General features: G+C 39.7%; 3 protein-coding genes across 6 annotated transcripts in view; 2 read left to right on the top strand and 1 right to left on the bottom strand.

The window, feature by feature from the left end:
- LOC137967719 (sugar transporter SWEET1-like) overlaps positions 1-3,660 on the bottom strand; it is a 7,751-nt gene extending 4,091 nt beyond the window's left edge. The window contains exons 1-4 of one of the 2 annotated variants that reach the window (XM_068814261.1): positions 3,482-3,660; positions 1,895-1,972; positions 1,091-1,214; positions 657-707 (exon numbers count right to left, since the gene is read on the bottom strand). In XM_068814261.1, coding sequence (XP_068670362.1) covers positions 657-707; positions 1,091-1,214; positions 1,895-1,972; positions 3,482-3,549 — 321 coding nt within the window. In that variant the 5' untranslated portion in view covers positions 3,550-3,660. The remainder of the gene's footprint in view (positions 1-656; positions 708-1,090; positions 1,215-1,894; positions 1,973-3,481) is intronic. The other variant, XM_068814262.1, reaches the window with a different exon arrangement.
- Positions 3,661-3,692: 32 nt separating this feature from the next.
- LOC137967720 (5-formyltetrahydrofolate cyclo-ligase-like) lies at positions 3,693-15,289 on the top strand. 2 transcript variants are annotated; one of them, XM_068814263.1, is made up of 8 exons: positions 3,695-3,873; positions 6,294-6,383; positions 6,675-6,694; positions 7,101-7,213; positions 8,551-8,627; positions 10,092-10,118; positions 12,440-12,503; positions 14,973-15,289. In XM_068814263.1, exons 1-8 carry the CDS (start codon positions 3,757-3,759, stop codon positions 15,062-15,064), a joined length of 600 nt encoding a protein of 199 aa, XP_068670364.1. In that variant the 5' UTR covers positions 3,695-3,756; the 3' UTR covers positions 15,065-15,289. The 2 variants fall into 2 exon arrangements, with proteins under 2 accessions (XP_068670365.1, XP_068670364.1); XM_068814264.1 differs by lacking the exon at positions 6,294-6,383 and having other exon boundaries at positions 3,693-3,873.
- Positions 15,290-15,781: 492 nt separating this feature from the next.
- The window catches only part of LOC137967717 (uncharacterized), a 3,528-nt gene continuing 1,809 nt past the window's right edge, over positions 15,782-17,500 (top strand). The window contains exons 1-3 of one of the 2 annotated variants that reach the window (XM_068814259.1): positions 15,782-15,958; positions 16,553-16,677; positions 17,196-17,300. In XM_068814259.1, the coding sequence (XP_068670360.1) occupies positions 15,919-15,958; positions 16,553-16,677; positions 17,196-17,300 (270 nt within the window). In that variant the 5' untranslated portion in view covers positions 15,782-15,918. Of the gene's footprint in view, positions 15,959-16,552; positions 16,678-17,183; positions 17,301-17,500 lie in introns of both variants that reach the window. The other variant, XM_068814258.1, reaches the window with a different exon arrangement.

Here is a 17,500-nt window from a genome sequence, read left to right as displayed (position 1 = left end):
AAAATAAAAATAATTATTAACAATAATTATACCATGGTACCATGGTACCATGGTACATAGATTATACTTGCTGCCCTACAGTGTTGTCTCTCTAAATGAAGTAAAGAAGATTGGGGAGCAGGGGGGGGGGGGGCGCAGTGGTGAGAGCACTCGCCTCCCACCAATGTGGCCGGGGGTCGATTCCCGGTCGCAGCGTCATATGTGGGTTGAGTTTGTTGTTGGTTCTCTCCTTGCTCCGAGAGGTTTTTCTCTGTGTACTCTGGTTTTCCCTTCTCCTCAAAAACCAACACTGCCAAATTCCAATAGACCAATTTCAATATATTAAGATTTGGTCCTAAACCAAAGGCATCATCTCGAGGCTCTGGAGAATAAATATAAGGATTTGTATGAGTTTATTCCCCAGAGCCTCGAGATGATGTCTTTTGTTTAGGACTGAATTTTAATATATCGAAATTGAGCTAATCGATCTGGAATGCATGGACACAAGTTGAACAAGCTCCTCAGCGCTCTTAATTATAAGGTGTTCCATGGGTAAACAAACAAACAAATCCCATTCCAATTCCAGAAGCCCCACAGAACTAAACTGTACTTTTAAGTACATTCACTCTTATCTATATTATTGTTGTCCCCTTAAGGAAGATTGAACTTGCTCTTACTTGATGTGGAGTCAACTGGTTTAGGCACCTGCTGTAAATCTCTTGTAAGGCCTGATTTACCGGTAATATTAACAATTAGTATAAATACACAGGTGATTATACAAAATCGCATGCTCTCATTGGCTCGCTATCTCGTATTATCAGCCGAAAATCACCTCGACGGACAAAATGGGTGCCAGTAGTCGTTTTGCCACTATAAGTGAAGATGATTTCGTGTTGAAATGTTTTTTTTTTCTCTTTTTTGAAATAATCACCTGTAGTATTAATGGTAGTATTACCTAGCTGTCTGAAGAATGTTCTTGAAGCAGTACTGCCAGTATTTGAATTTAGTGTTAAGCCACCAACAGCAATTTTTTTACAAACGATTATAATAATTTAAGAGTCTGGATTCCAGATACCAGTGATTGAAACAGAAAAACCAAAAATGAACTTACCTTTTTCCTTGTATAAAAGTAGTAGAACAGGAGATAAACAGATTGCCAGACAGTTCCAAGTATCCCAACAACATACACAGCCATATCATCTGTCAGGATGCCATATTTTGTCCACAGAATGGAACTATTTCAAATCAAAAGCATACTTGAAATTCCAGACAATGATAGAAGTAATGTGAAGACATTATTTAACTATTTTATTATTGCAGAACTAGATGCATCCTCTTTAATTAATTGACAAAATCATTGAGACTTCTCAAGCAATAGTTTTTTTTAGGAGCAGGATTTATGCAGTTGGGCTTAGGGTTAGCACAACTTAACACACAATTGTTTGGCAAGACAAGATCACCTTCGTATGATGTGGAGTTCATCATTTGCTCATCATAGTATCTCTAATACACTGGGCTAAACCCAAAATATTGGGCTGGCTAATCAAGGGGCTGGGAATTAAGCTACTCAGATGCAAGTGTATTCTCACTGGTCCTTCATGATTTCTTGTTGCAATTCTTACATGTACTGTTTGCACATTGTGAAATAACACCCAACATAATGTTGAAACATTAAAAATGCAAGCTTTTGCCAAGTGCTGGAAAATGGGTACTGGAATTCTGCAATGATAATAATTGTTTCTGACTGGCTGAAAGAGAGGCATAAAATTGCTCTGGAGAGCAGGGCATTAGCACACATGTATGACTTGTAATGGTTGTTTAGCTAAGAAGGAGTGACATTATTTTGAAGAAGCAAAAACTGAAATGTCCAGAGAGCTGAAAGTATAAACTAAAAAACTGCATTTCAAATTCCCACCTTAAACAAGTTGTTAAAAATGGAAAGAAGGTTACATTCTTTGTACTTCCTTGCTGTCTTATTTTTAAGCAGACTGGTCTGAAAAGGAAGAAAAATAGGGTTCAATAACCACAATGTATGGCTTATGCCCAGACACAACAAGCAAAAAAGAGTGACAGTTGTTTATTGTTATCATATAATATACAAGAGAAAATGTCTCCATTCTGATTGGCTAAGAGAAATGCAGTAAAATTCAAAGTGACAAACAAGGTATTCCAGCATTTGAAATCCATTGCCATAACACCAGGTGTGCATCATGTAACATGTAACAACTAGCTATGGTCAATCAACATTTCAGTTCTCAGCATCAAAAATATGGGAGTCAGTTTCTATCAGCCTAAAAAATTATCTTATAATTCCTTTAAAAGACAACAAAAAATAGCTTCTGTTACTTACTCAAAATAATTCAATAACTTAATTGTAATATTCTTTTTAATTAACAGTGCATTATATTACTTATTTTTTCTGTAAATTATGTAAGCATGCCTGTATATTCATGAATATAATAATACTAGATGTAATCATGCATGTTTTACATTGTGTGTGTACATTAGTGATTGATACAGTTAGATATATTTACTATGTTAATTCTTGTTTAACATCGCATTTATCTTTAATATGGTGGTAACCAGTTTGAAAGTCCATGGCTCCTCTGGCTACCATGTACATACATGTACCCTTTCGGTTATTTTTTCATTTTTATGTATGTATTATATTTATTTTGTATTAAAAGTGCTACTATAGTATTAAATACTGGTACCTTGTAATTGATGTAAATAGTGCATTATAAATAATTGAATTGAATTTTCAGGAAATTATAAGTGCAGAAAGAGGTAACAAACTAAGCCTTCTCATAGGTCAATTATCACAGAAACTCACTGATACCCAATGAAGTATTGGAAATTGTATGAACGAGAGTGCATTTCGTGATTTATGGTCATGAGTGATTTTTTGACAGTTCTCAGCATTGCATGAGCCATAGGTGACTTTCAAGAAGCCATAAATCACGATATGTGTGAACAAGTTCATAATTATAAAGATCTTAATTTATTTATGATATATTCCATAAAATAACTCAATTACAGTGTTTCCATGGCAACTGTGCACTCTATAACCTCTGTGGCACTCTCTGACCTATTTCTGCATGCATATTCATCATTGACCAATCAGAAGCACGATATTCTGTTGAGTATATAAGTCTTGAATGGTCCAAAATTTGGATACACTGTATGTGATATGCATGTGCTTCCTCTGAATGTATTATTATTATTATTATTATTATTATTATTGTTATTAATTAATCACATGATTTTTCTTATAAAATTTGGAATCAACCAATCAGTAAACGACGAATTTCAACCTGACAAGTGGCAATTCTCAATTTACTGAAAAAAAACACGCTTTACGGTAGTTTTCCAGAACCGTTTTATTTCACGGGCAATCTTGGCAAGATTTCCGTGAAAATTAATTAATGCTAAAAAAGAAGAAAACCAAATAGATCACCACGCTTAAAAACCTCGTAAAATTGACGAGCAAATGTTCCCTTACATTCCGGTGGATAGAAGTCCAAATTGGGACAGTATTCCAATCGCTGATACAACCGCTTTGATACCCATGATTCACCAAAATAATGATCAACAAATAAGCCAGATTTTCCAAAATTATTACAAAAATCTTATGAGATGTTTAATTTCCTTCTTCAACGTGTAAAAACCGTGAGTTGCGGGGGACTTGGGTCCCATAACAGTTTCTAAGCGAGAAACGCCTGCTGGAAATTGCTGCCTACACCCAAGTAGTGAGTTCCTCCCGTGGTCGGTGGAAGAATGACTCATGTAACAATTCACGAAGCCAAGAAGGTGTTACGACGTGAACTAAAAAAGAGAATAGCCGCAATGTCGGATGAACTAAAACAGAAAGAGTCCACTTCGATCGTTAACAAGGTTAGTATCAACGTTTGAACAGACTCGACCGTGTGGGCTTTGTTCTTGCTGTTGCCATTTTATGCGTTGGAGTAGTTTGAAAATGTATCTGGCAACAATAAGCATCTTTTTTAGCATCCTTACCATTTGCAAATATTTCTAGTGAGAGAATTTCAATTTGGTGTGATGAAAGGGGAGTACCCCTAAAAAGATCATTAATTTTTTTATTGTGCAAAGTAAAATAATACTTTATCAACACGGTGAGAGTGAGGCATTTAGGTGTAGATACCTTTATTTATTTCGTGCTTTCCAACTCTCCGATTGTTACAGTTCGATGCAGTTCACGAATTGAAGTACCTGTAGAGACGAAATAGGCCTTATCACGGTTTTCGACGCCATCTTGATGGGTAGGCAAAGCGGTCAGAAATTACAGTGTTTGTATGGGAATCCGATAGCAAGTAACTTCTTCCAAAATTGAAATTTCCACAATTTCTAAATCGCAACGTTAAAATACTAGGTAGAAGATTGTATTCACCAAGTTTGAAGGATGTAGCTTGGCTAGAAGATGCTCAGTTATTTTTTTGAATTTTCCACACATTCGTCTGTAAATTTGGCTGGGTAGACAAACGTCCAGACGCGGTTCGCGGGAAAAAAATTTAAAGACAACTGTATGGAAAATTGAAAAAATTTAGCTCAGCGACTTATAGGAAAGCTACATCCTTCAAACTTGGTGAATACAACCATCTACCTAGTATTTTAACATTTTGCTTCACAAATTGTGTAAAATTCAATTTTGAAAAGAAGTTATTTGCTATCGGATTCCCATACAAACACTGTAATTTCTGACCGCTTTGCGTACCGGTCAAGATGGTGTCGAAAACCGTGATAAAGCCTGTTTCAAAATGGCGGCCACTTCGTGAACTGCATCTGCATAAAACTGTATCAGTTAGCGAAGTGGAAAGCTGAAAATTAAGCTCGAAATAAAGAAAGATATGTACAGCTAAATACCTCATCATGTTGATAAAGGGAAGGAAAGGAACTTTATTTAAGTGTCTAGTCATTCTAGTGCTGGAGCACTATTAATAAAATTGGGGACACTGTAAACTGAAATTAACAATTTTAATGCACATCAAGTCAAATGTTGGTTTTTGAGGAGAGCGTGCAGAGTGGAGAACCAACAAACTCAACCCACACGTGACGCCGAGTCTGGGAATCGAACCCAGGCCACGTGCACATTGGTGGGAGGCAAGTGCTCTCACCACTTTGCCATCTCTGAACCCCTAAAGTATTTAATTTGACCAAAAAATGATTTATAGGGGTACTCCATAGGGAAGGGGAGGCGCAGTGGCTTCATGATGAGAGTGCTCAACTCAGGATCGAGTGGTCCGGGTTCGGGTCCTGGCCGGGGACATTGTGTTGTGTTCTTGGACAAGACACTTTGCTTTCACGGTGCCTTGCTCCACCCAGGTGTATAAATGGGTGCCGGCAAATTGAATGCTGGGGGTAGCCCTGCAATGGACTAGCATCCCATCCAGGGGGAAGTAGAAATACTCCTAGTCACTTCATGCTACGGAAATCGGAGATAAGCGCCAGCCTGATGGGCCTTCCTAGGCTCGTAACCCATGGGGTACTCCATGGAGTAGGGCTCCATGTTTTGTCCTTTCCCTGATGAAAGGGTTAAGTAGTTATTGCATGGTAAAATTGGATTTGACAGTGACCAAGACTTTCATCCAAGTCTCTAATCCATTGATTCTTAGGAGTGAGACTAACGCTGTTTAGTATCAGTCAGCTAGTGGACTAATGCAAATCCTGCATTTTAATTGGCTACGCTACTACTATTAGTAATAGTCCTCGAGTAGCGAAAAGTGTGACACTTTCTTTCATTTCATTCCCAAAAATATATATTTCTTCAACTTGCATTTTCTAACTTTATCATTGCCTTTTCTGTCCGACTAGTTGGATAATACTAAAACAATAATTATTACAGCTGTATTATACCCTTCGCCTTCAAGGGCCACGGGTCAATAGCCCATTCGGCTTTGCCTCATGGGCTATTGCAGGCTACGGGTCTAATTGCTAACTAACACTAAGTGCTTTTACCCATCAATGGGGAGCCAGTTAGGAGTCAATGGGTCAACCACCCTTCATCCACTCAAAACCTATGTCCCCTTTATTGTTTAAAAATGTCCTAAGAAGTACGTTGTCATGCTATCGCAATTGCCGTAATTTGCCGTAAATTCTTCTTGAATATTTATTTTGTATTGGGCTTTACAGAAATATAGAAATAGTTTTATGGTTGTTTATTGATGGTTATTCTGGCTGCATGAAATTTTAATAAAGTTAAGTGCCACAGGGTATGAGTCTGCACGACAACGACCTAGATCTTTCCCCTTTTGAGCTGATGCAAAGACTTGAAGATTTGCACATCATTCATATTAAAGCTCCTCGGCATGGAAGAGTACAAGTCAAGCAGAAGAATTTCAGTTTACCTCAGCATGCCATCTGAAGTTCAAACTGAAGGAATTTTGAAGGTAAGTAAGGGCTATAAGAAGGCAAGGTTTCTATCATCTGGAAACCTTCCATCCCTGAAAGTGTTTTTATTCAGTAAGTCAGTTCTAGCAACCCTTCAAAATTCCCACTTTGTCTCTGATACTTCACTTCAACAAGCTTAAATTGATTGGGTTCTGGTAGCATTTAAATGTGCCAGTTTACAAGTATTGTCTGAGACAAGCTGCCCTTTGGAGTAAGTGATAAAAGAATTACTTTTTAATTGACTGTTCTCTTTTTTTCTTTGGTTCTTTATTTGGCACCACATTGTTCAGGATATATTCCTGAGAAAAAAGTAAGTACCATAATACCAAATTTCTGTAAGTTATCTTGAGACTACAGGGGCTGCGGATTATGTTTGAAAGTGGAGGAGCTAGGTCTTGGTATCTGTATGAGTAGTGTAAATTACTAACTAAGTCTTCAATCAAGCCAAAAACAACAGTATAAGAAAAATTGAGGGGCTGACCTCATCCCCTCTGGCTCTGCGGCCCCTGGACTATGTAGCCTTTATTGGGGATGATTTCTATTTCAAACATCAATAATAAATTATTGTTTTCCAAAAGCATTTAATTGAAGTTTGGACACAATGCTTGTTTTTAACCATGATGTATCCATTTTCAGGATTTCTCTAGTCGTCACAAGTTCATCTCATTAGCTTTTAACAATATCCGGGGAATTTATTTTGGTTGATTTCTTTGAAGGGATTGCTTTATTCCTCGCTACATTGGACCAAATATGGATATGGTCAAACTTGACTCCATTGAGGACATGCTGTCATTACCAGTCACCTCCTGGAACATACAGCAACCTGCAGGTAGCTCTTTAGTTTACTTCATTTAAACTTCTTATCTAAAGCTGCTTTACCGCTAAAACTTTTTCCTTTATGTTTCTCTTGCCATGATTAAAAAAGTCTCTTTGGAATTTGTCAGTGGTATTAATGCATTGTAAATTGATTACTTTGATAAGTTCAGTATTAGAACCGTGATCTTTCCTTTGCCCTTGTTCGAAGAACAAAGTATAAGATTCAAATCCGTTTTTGGACTTTGAACTTATTATTTTTTTGGGGGGGGGAGGGGGGGGGGTTGCACTGTAGCTGTGTATGTGTAAGATTTCTTTGCCTTCGTAGAAGTCAGCCCAAGTATGATTCGAACTCGGCAGCCCCTTATTCGAAGGCAATCGCGATGACCACTAATCCACGGACGCACTACACAACAAATTGACGGGGGAACATGTCTTAAAGAAAAATTGGGTTTTCGTTGCACGCAATGCAATATCCAGTCATCAGATGACTCAGTATAAAAAAAACACATCTTACCGGGCTAATTACATATTTATTTTCTAATTCTACTGGTATTGCTAAGAAAAAGTATGTTATACCATGATCATAAAAAGTTGTAAAGCATTTGTTTAATGGTTTTGATTGGAGTCAATGCCATTGACAGTTTTAAGTGTGAACATGTGTATTCTATGATGGCACTGGTTGGGTCACAGAATGTGGACTTTGGACTTTGAACTACGGAATTAAACAAGATATTGTAAAAAAAAAAACATCACTGATTTATGGTGCAGTTTCTGTGGGTATTTAAATTTAAGACACTATTACAATAACAAAACACAAAAGACAATGTTGGTGTAAAAGGGGAGAACACTGCTCCATGATCAGCATGACAGACGACTTCCATAGCGTGACTAAAAGCCTGAATGTATCTCCCCGATACACAAGGAGAACCGTGCCAGATCAGACAAGTTGTAATAGCCAAATAATGATATACAAGCCTAACTCTCCATGGCACTACGAGCTAAACCTCTGGTCAGCATCGTGCTATGATGGAAAGAGTGTAGGTGGTAGAAATAGCTCAAGCCTCCTTATCTCCCCACCATGAACTGACTCTGCCGGCACGTGCTGGATCGGACAAGAACAAAGGCAGATAGAGAGCATAAAATGGCATAGCATGAAAAACACTGAAGTTTGGGGAAGGTGCTGTAAGACATAAATACTGTGAATTTTAAAGAAAATCAGCTAAAATTCCTTTGAAGAAAGTGTATGTTACCCGTAGCTTCTTGTTTTTAACAAATCAGATGAAACTGTACATTTTTTTTAACACTGAAGTGTTTTTTTGTTAAACAAATTGAGAGATTCTTTGTTTTCAGAGGATGACAAAAGGGAGGAGGCTCTATCAAGTGGAGGACTTGATCTTATTGTGGTACCAGGGCTTGGCTTTACAAAGGTCAGTTGTGATTCTCCATTGGATTTTCTTTCAGATTTTTGAGAAATGTACTCCAAATTTCAACTCCTAGAAAAAGACTTTTGGGTTGACTTGACTTTTATTGAATTAAACAAAATTAATAATATTGTGGTAAAGTTTTAAGATTCATGAGGCAACTAAGCAAGGACTACTCAAATGAGACACCATCCTACTGGTCAAGAAAATTTGAATTCAAAACTGTTAGTTTTGTCTGGGTAATGCTCTTTCCTGGAATCTTCTCTACTGCACATTGATCTGAATTTGTCCTGAATTGTACATAACTACCAAAATAATGGATGTCCCATCTGCACTTGGTACTTTTTTTACCTGATCAGTGAAACAGTTGGCAGGTTTTAGTAACTACAAGGCCCTCTTAGGGGGTCCTTGTTTCCTTGTCCCCTTTAATTCCCTTGTTCATGAAATTACTTCAAAAATTGTTCTCAGCTTTTTGATCACTAAAATGGCTTATGTTCCCTTATTCCTCTGTTCCAGAGTTCAAATTAGCCACGTGCTTGTGTTCCCCAAAACCCCTGGGGGGGGGGGGGGGGTTAGGGTTAGGGTTAGGGGGGGAGGGGGGCTCAACTGCGATAGCAATGCCAAGCAAAACGTCCCTTGAAAATGTCATTTGGTAATTTCAAGCCATGGTTGTGCAGAGGGAGGGGAAGAAATGAAATGAACGCATGTCGCAAGCAAAGCTTTTGAACTCATTTGAGAGCCTAAGCGCAAAGCATACTTGAACCACTAATGAAACCGGAAGTGAGCATTTCGCAAGCCATATAGTGTTTCCGTAACCCTAACCCTAACCACCTCTAATAGTGAAAGGATACTTGGCGATACAAATGTGGTAGTGACAGGGCTCAAAAGCGTCCGGTGCTTAAGGTCCTTATGGACAAGTGTTTCGTGGGGTTGTCGTAGAAATACTGTGATATTTCAGCAGCAACGCAAGCATAACCACAAGCAATACAAGGAGATGCATTGACGACCACTAACTTGTCGTTAATTAGTGCGTTCGCTGTAATCGACCAAGGGCGTTTTCCATTCGACCAGAAGGTTTTGTTATATTTTTTTGTAAATGGAACATCTCAGAACCAATTACATGATCAACGAGTATTGCCCGAACTATGCCGAAATGAAAACGGTAGTTACGCCCGAGGAGAAATGTACCAATGGGACGGAATTTTCCCGTTGTTCCGGAATTCCGAAACTTCTACACAACTTCGCGAAGTATGCCCAAAAAAATTTTTCCGACATATTTCCGTTCCATTCGATTCTTTACCCGATTTTTTTTCGATACTTTTTGGTCGGTTGTGATTGTGCTTGCGTTCTCTGTAAAAACGAACACTGTTACTCGGGTTTAGAAGCCAGAGGTCGCCACTTTTTCTTTTTATCTTTTCCGTGATCTTACAACCCAAAAGAGTAAGAATGATTTTTTTTCCTTTTTCACAGAACGGTCACCGTCTTGGCCGAGGAAAGGTAGGTTTATTGTAGACTATACCAACGCATGGAAAAAGGCAAGTTTCCCCTATCCCCTTCTGTCAAGCTCGTCGAAGCTGGTAGAACACGGGCAATCCGACTTTCTTTTGTGTAGCTTTATAGTGTGGTGTGGAACCCCCCGGGGGGGAGGAGTACTTCCTTATAAGAGGCTAATGGGGATGTGCCGCTGGATAGGGTCGCATTTTCACGACTGGATTGACTATAATGGGGTTACATTTTTAGTAGAGTTACTAGAATGGGGTCGCAAATTTTCGGGATTTCTAGGATAAGAAAATTCTGGTAAGCAGGGATTTAAAATAGGAAGATCCGTGGTTAAAAAAATGGTTCGTGCCGTTGTTTTAATATTTAACAGTCGGCTCGGTACGGTACGTTTGTAAATATTTACGGCTAGCAAATGTACCAGAATGTTTGTACTGTAGGTGAAAAGTAAAGTGTTCTACATTCAATTTAACAAACGTGTCAATTCATTTAAGGATGACCTACTTAGAAGGCTTTATAAGGTAGAGGCATAGTCAGAAAGTGACTAAGTTGGGATAGCGAAAATGACATTTGCTCAAAAGTGACTAAGATGGGGTCTATGATTGGCCACAGAATAGACTATAACTTGGTAGGGGTTCGGAGAGGCCAGCGGCACATACCCAGCAAAAATTGACCCAAGTACTCCCCTCCCCCCCCCCCCCCCACCCCCCAGGATGTGGAACGATGAAAGGAAGGCTTAGTATCGCAATTTGCGAGTTGCCGAAAGTCAAAGAAAGCCTGAAGTTTGCGTTTTGGCAAAAGTCAAAGAAACTTGTTTGATTCTGGCTGAATTGTTACCTTGTTATTCAGGTACAGATTTTAGGCAATTTCTCCAAAAAGGGAGACAAGTTAGATTAAGAGAATTTTCATGATTTTTTGACAAGAAATAGCCTACCATTCGCCGTTTCACTCAAACTCCAATGTTAAACGTCTTTGCATGCTTTGCACTTACGTTTTCTAACTATGGTACATCGCCTTTTCCGGCGTTCTCTGCAAATCTTCGTCTGGTTGAGAATTTCAGCACGAGCGGTAAGCTGTTTTTATCAGAGAGATTGTACTTTGCCTTAATTGTCATTGTCATTTTAAAATAGACATTCGCGTTAAATCGGTTAGGCATTACTCTTACTAACCACTGTTAGAAGGAAATCGGCGGGTCTAAAACACAGGTCACATTCCACAGGTCACTCGTTGCAGGTCATTCTTTACATTTTCAAAATTGACCCCAAACCCTCAATTTTGCCAACCCTAGGCCTAACAACCAACCTTAGGCCTACGGTTAGCGGCCAAATTGAGGGTTTTGGTTACTTTCCAAAAGGTAAAACAATGACCTGAAACCAGTGACTTTGGAATGTGACCTATGTTTTAGACCCGCCGGTTAGAAAGAGAACTTTTCTTTCCGATAGACTTAACTGATTAGAGTGTAATGTGAAGTGCTAAGTATCTACCCCATATGAACCATGTGGGCGTTAGCCCTACTGATGGAAATGGGCCCACACAAGGACAGAGAAAAACTCTGACCAGGGTGGGAATCGAACCCATGACATCCGGGTTAGATCACCGCTGCTCTACCGACTGAGCTACAAGGTCAGACGGGAACAGGCTGTGGGAACTGACGACGTTAAAGTCACGGCAATGAACATGTACAAGTATAAGGAGGGATTACATTTTTTCAAACGTTGGCCGTGTAGCACTTATATTTTATCACAAAATACGACTTCGACTTCTTTCCGATAGTCGGAGTAATGCCGAACCGTTCGCTGATTGAACGCAAATGCCAATTTTAAAATGACAGTCTCTTAAGTAGCCCTCGTCGTTACTGAGAATGGGGAGACAGAACTTTAAAATGTACGACGTTGATGTCAGTCGACGAGAAATTTCGTGAGCTCAAAATACGACTTCAGTTTTTAGTATCGCGCGAGTCTCTCGAGATTATTCTATCTCGTTCTCTTCGCACAATAGGGAGCTTAAGCACGCGCGTTTTTGAGACGCGGACGGCAACCGGAAGTGAGCTGTTTCCCCTTTTTAACTTGTCTTCACTCAACCACATTTATATTGCTAAGTATCTTCTCTCCATTAGGGATAATAAGTATAAAAATCGGGGAGACACCACTGTCCTGGCACGTGAAATGTTCTCTTCCGGTTGCCGTCAGCGTCTCAAAAACGCGCGTGCTTAAGCTCCCTAATGTGGGCGAAGTATCCCAAAAATAAATTGGTACGAGCGGTGTTAGAGTAGAAGACTATTGCAATCGTGGTCTAACTGTAAATTGATCTCAATTTTTTAGGGCTACTACGATAATTACATCAAGAAGTGCATCGAAAAATGTGAAAAGAAACCACACTTAGTTGGTGAGTACAATACAATACAATAATTTAATTCTTAAACTCTCCCCACAGGGGCTTCTCAGAGCTTAAATATCTATGTAAAAAATATATCTTAATTATTACAATAAAATTCAAAACGTAGAATAAAAATTTACAATAGGGCCGTTTATACGGCTTACTCTGGCCGCGGCGTACATAATACGCGAAAGGAACTATTTATACGAGTATAAACCCCCAGGCCTGGATAAGCCGCGGCTTGAGAAAGCCGTGAACGTAGATTTTGTACCATTTATACAGGGTGTTTGCGCCTTATGTAAGCCGCGGCTTATTTTCTCTCGTATAAACGGCCCTAATGAGTTAAAAATATCAACGTATCAAAAATCATGCACTAGGCAACAATTTACAATTAAAAAAAACAGAATGTTAATCAACTCATCAGACGATGATTTTTCAACTTGCGTTTAAATATGTTCATCGATTAGCTCAATTTTATATCACTGGGCAAGTTATTCCAAATGGTTACTGCGCGGTATGAAAGGCTTGGCTGGCCCGTAGCGGTTTTATAGCGCGGTATGACCAGTTTGTTTGCGTTCGGAGTCGAGCGGCCGCTAATCGTGTCCGTCTTGATGAATCAGTAATCTTGGGTAAACAGGAATATGTGTAAACGATGTCTAAAGCATCTCTCTTCGTTTTGGTGCCTCAACCCTTTTTCTTTTGCTTGGAATTATTTACCTTTTACAAAAGTGCTCGCTCTGGCGTTGAGAAATCGAGCTACAATTTCGACAATATATTTGTCGGGGCTTGGTTTATTGAAGAATTTTGGTAAGCTTGCCTGTATAAGTGTGTAAAGAAGATGTTTTCGTTGCAGGGAGTTAATCAGGTAAACACGAACTGCAAGTGTCGCACTTGCCGTATTTGGGTCATATTGACTTAGACCTTTACCTAGCATGCATACATACATACTTAATTGACCGCTCCCCATAGGGGCTTTTCAGGGCCAATGAAACACAACGAAACGACGGAACAGAACAACGACAACTGTTAAGAATCCCAACCGGCCGGAGGCAAACCAGTTGGCTATTTACAAGTGCAGCTGGCAAGTTGAACCAGGGACTACCAGGATCAAATTCAACGAGTGGTCAGAGCGGGTCTTGAACCCAGGATCTCCGGATCGCAAATCAAGCGCCCTAACCACTGGGCCACGCTGCCTCCTAAAGAGGCTCGATGACTTAACTAAGGTTTTAGGTATAGCAATCTGTACAACATAGAGCAGTTTTCAAATGACTGTCGAATATAATTACGCGATTGCAATTGCTACGCGTGGTGATTGGTTTAAAAATCTCGTGCCAGTTTGTCAACCAATGAGAAGGAACACCAAAACCAATCGCCACTTGCACGCCAGATTTTTCCCGCGCTTTGAGCAAGTGACATGGAATTGCTACGAATTTGGATTGGTTCATTGCGCTGTTTGCAACTGCTGTGATTGGTCGAAGTAATTTACTTTGTTATTTGTTTTACGACACTCAATTGAAAACTGCTCCATCAAAATTTAATTTGTCCTCAAAATAAGTTTCTTAAAATATTAAAATGTGACAGTAACCGAGAAAACAAGAAACATAGCGATGTGCTTCAATTTGTAATTTCATAGGCAGCCCAAGCTCGCGTCACTACAGACAGCCGTTGAGAATTTAAACGCGTTATAAGACTTTGTATGGGAAATCAAATATCGTCGATTATAAAGCCTAAAAAATGCTCAATTTAACTTTCATTCAATAAAATGAATCAAAATGACTCACCTCTGGTGTATTCTTGTGCCTTTTGGAGCTTATTTTACAGTTTCGGGAAGTCGGTGTTTTCAATGTGTCTTCTCGTAACAGCTCCATGGTTACGAGAAGCCGCTGTGGGGATGGGGTAAGTGTTGTAATGACTGTAGCTCCATCGGGTGGAGTTAATTTGACCTCAGACCCAAGCTCCGTGTCCACGTCGGCGATCATAAGCGGTTAAATTCATCAGCTATCGTGGAAAGCGAAGCACAAAATGCTCATTTCCAGCCAAGTGCGTGGGGTTTTTTGACGATGAAACATTCACGGAGGTTCACAAATGATGTGGCTTTAGCTTTGCGTGAAAAACTCTTGGCTGGGATGGATTTTCGAGTCGCAAACCGCCTCTGAGCTGACAACGGTCGGAATCGTAGTGTGCAGCCTTGACTTCGTCTTAGAACATTGAAAACACGAACTTCCCAAAACTGTGAAATAAGCTCCAAAAGGCACAAGAATACACCAGAGGTGAGTCATTTTGATTCATTTTATTGAATGAAAGTTAAATTGAGCATTTTTTAGGCTTTATAATCGACGATATTTGATTTCACATACAAAGTCTTTTAACCATACATTTCCCATACAAAGTCTTTTAACGCGTTTAAATTCTCAACGGCTGTCTGTAGTGACGCGAGCTTGGGCTGCCTATGGTAATTTTTGTTTTTTTGTTACACAGGGTTGGCTTTCAGCTCTCAAGTTTGCGACCACCTACCTGTCACAGAAAGAGATATGACATTAGATCACGTGATCCTGTGTGAACCACATTAAAACATCACTTATATAGTACCTCTGTCAGTACCCCGTTTTCTTCCCGGTGCCTCAGATAATTTTACTGGTTTTTCCAGTCTTTGTCAACGATGGGAGTAATAAAAGTGGCAGTTCAGAGATTGAAAGTTTGTTTGCGAATAAACAATACGCGAAAACCAAGAGATGTACGTATGCGCGTGTTTTGTATACTTGAATCATTCATCAAATAAAATGCTATTAAATGTTTTTGTTTTCCACATTGTGAACAAGCGAGTTTTTTCCCTAATCTGTGAGAGGAAGGTGAAGTTATTAGTCTCCCCCCCCCCCCCCCCCTCGGGGCTTTTCAGGACTAATTTACAATGCTTTTTGCGGGGGACTGTTAGCCAGACTGCTTGTTACGCAGTTTACAGTTTATTAAGGAAGCGAAAGATGCTCCCGAGGTCAATAACACCGGCGACATTTAAAGAAAGAAACACCAGCACTTGTACTTTGCGTAACGCGCCACCTGCCAAAGAGAAACGTTTGCGTAAAAATCACTGTTTGACCCAAAAAACTTGTATTTTCGTCGAAGAAAAACGAAAATTTATCTTATTAAAAGTCACCAAATACTAGGAATGTTCCATCGACGTTGGCATTTTTTGATAAGACAAGTATTAAAAGTGGCAGGCTTTTGTTTGGCGGGTCGTCTTGCATCACCTCTTACGCAAGAATGATAAAATGAGATAAAATGTTGGCGAATTCAGTTAGAGTCACAAGATTTTGTCTGAGTCGGGATTTCGAATAATTCGCTTCTGCGCAATGTGATTTGGTTTAGGATTTGGTGAACGCAAGTGGTGAGCCACGGGTTTTCAGTTTTTGGGCAAATTTTTAGGACTATGTTACCGCATACCGCTTGGTTTGTGTTACTGTTCATGGGTAAGTGTTTGCAAATTTCTCTACGTAATATCCATCAGTTTATTTCAGCAATAGTCGAAATTATGATGAGCTGAAATATAGCTGGCTGATATTTTTTTCCGGCATGTTCGGGGGTTCAGCGTCTGTTTTTCGTTCCCTGGGGACGAGATAATTGCATATTACATGAACTCGCTTAGGATGCTAGATGTGTGGGAAGCCAAGTTGGTTGTATTCAACAATAAAGGCGAAGCTGACAATTATATTACTTATCTGCTTTTCTGGTCATTTCTTGTCAAGAAACTCACCCAATTTCTTGCGGCGGTAATTTTTAAGCATAAGTTAAGCTGTTGGTCATAGTCCAACCGTCATTTTCCCCCTTAGTGAGCCACATGAGGTCAAACTTAAGTAATGCCTATTAAACGGGATCTATTCAACCTATAAGACTCTTCGAGGTTGAGAATTCAATACGAAAAAGATTTCTTGGGGAAAATTAAGTGAATTCTCATTCGTTAAGTGATAATCTATTAAACCAATTTTGTTAATCGTGCTTATTTTTATTGAGTAAACCCTAAAAACCTTCCTGTTAAAGATGTAATCGTCTGCCTCCCTTCGCAGCTTTGGTTGTCCACACGTCCCTTAGTGCTGTGTTGATTAAACGTCAGAGTGGTTTCGGCAAACACAAACCTCAGATCTGGTCTGGACCTTACCCGTGCTTTGATAAAGATGGAGTCATGAAATTTGTAGGTTGACAAGTTTTATGACAAAAGATAACATTTTCACCTTTCTTATGCGATACAAGTTCGCGCTTTATGTACCGTTCTGTTCTTCGAAAGGCTCATCTTTTTCTTGTTTTCCCCGATTTCCCATTTCCCTAGTCATCGAAATCCACAATCTCTGAATTTAAGTTCCAAACGTGTGAGAGGAACGAAAACCCAACCTCGTTCCCAGGGTCCTCTCTCTTGTACCATGGCTGCGGCTGGTCACGTGCCTGCTGGCCTGATTCGAAGCGAGAGCACCCAGGGAACGAGGTGTACGTCTGTCTCGATCCTTATCATTGGACAATTCACTCATACTGCATCAGTATTTGGTGCAATTGGGATGAAAACGGCAGGTCCAAGCGTGGTTGGTTAAAAATATTTGCTTGTGTTTATTTCCCACACATACTGCCTTGCCAACCAGGCGCCGCGTCAAGGGAAGACAAACAAGAAAAATGATGTAATACGTAATTTCACACTTTACCCTTCAGCCTCCACCTAAGGATCCGCCCTGGTTTACGGATGACAAGTGCCATATGAGTATCTGCGCAGGAGCACTCGTGCTCACCAAGTCTTTATGTGCTTTAAAGGGAGTTGCATGTCCAGCGGTAAGTTCAACTGCATAACTGAGGTACTTACCTGGTGTATGGGACATATATTGTAGCACCTACCTACAAATGAGGCTGGAAAAAAAAGAAAAATGATATCATATGGAGGCGGGAAATGAGTCCGGCACAACCGCATTGAACCCGAACCTCTGGACCACGCTACCTGGCTTCTTGCCAGCTGATCTAATTCCCGGCAACAG

This window comes from Montipora foliosa, chromosome 8 (genome assembly GCF_036669935.1).
Source record: "Montipora foliosa isolate CH-2021 chromosome 8, ASM3666993v2, whole genome shotgun sequence".
Taxonomy (NCBI): domain Eukaryota; kingdom Metazoa; phylum Cnidaria; class Anthozoa; order Scleractinia; family Acroporidae; genus Montipora; species Montipora foliosa.
This window is presented reverse-complemented; position numbering and strand designations above follow the sequence as displayed.

Excerpts from the sequence above, each read along its gene's own strand:
- LOC137967720 (XM_068814263.1), top strand. The coding sequence starts at position 3,757 with ATGACTCATGTAACAATTCACGAAGCCAAGAAGGTGTTACGACGTGAA. Across the intron at positions 7,214-8,550 it reads GAACATACAGCAACCTGCAG|AGGATGACAAAAGGGAGGAG; the intron begins GTAGCTCTTTAG and ends CTTTGTTTTCAG. Across the intron at positions 10,119-12,439 it reads ACCGTCTTGGCCGAGGAAAG|GGCTACTACGATAATTACAT; the intron begins GTAGGTTTATTG and ends TCAATTTTTTAG.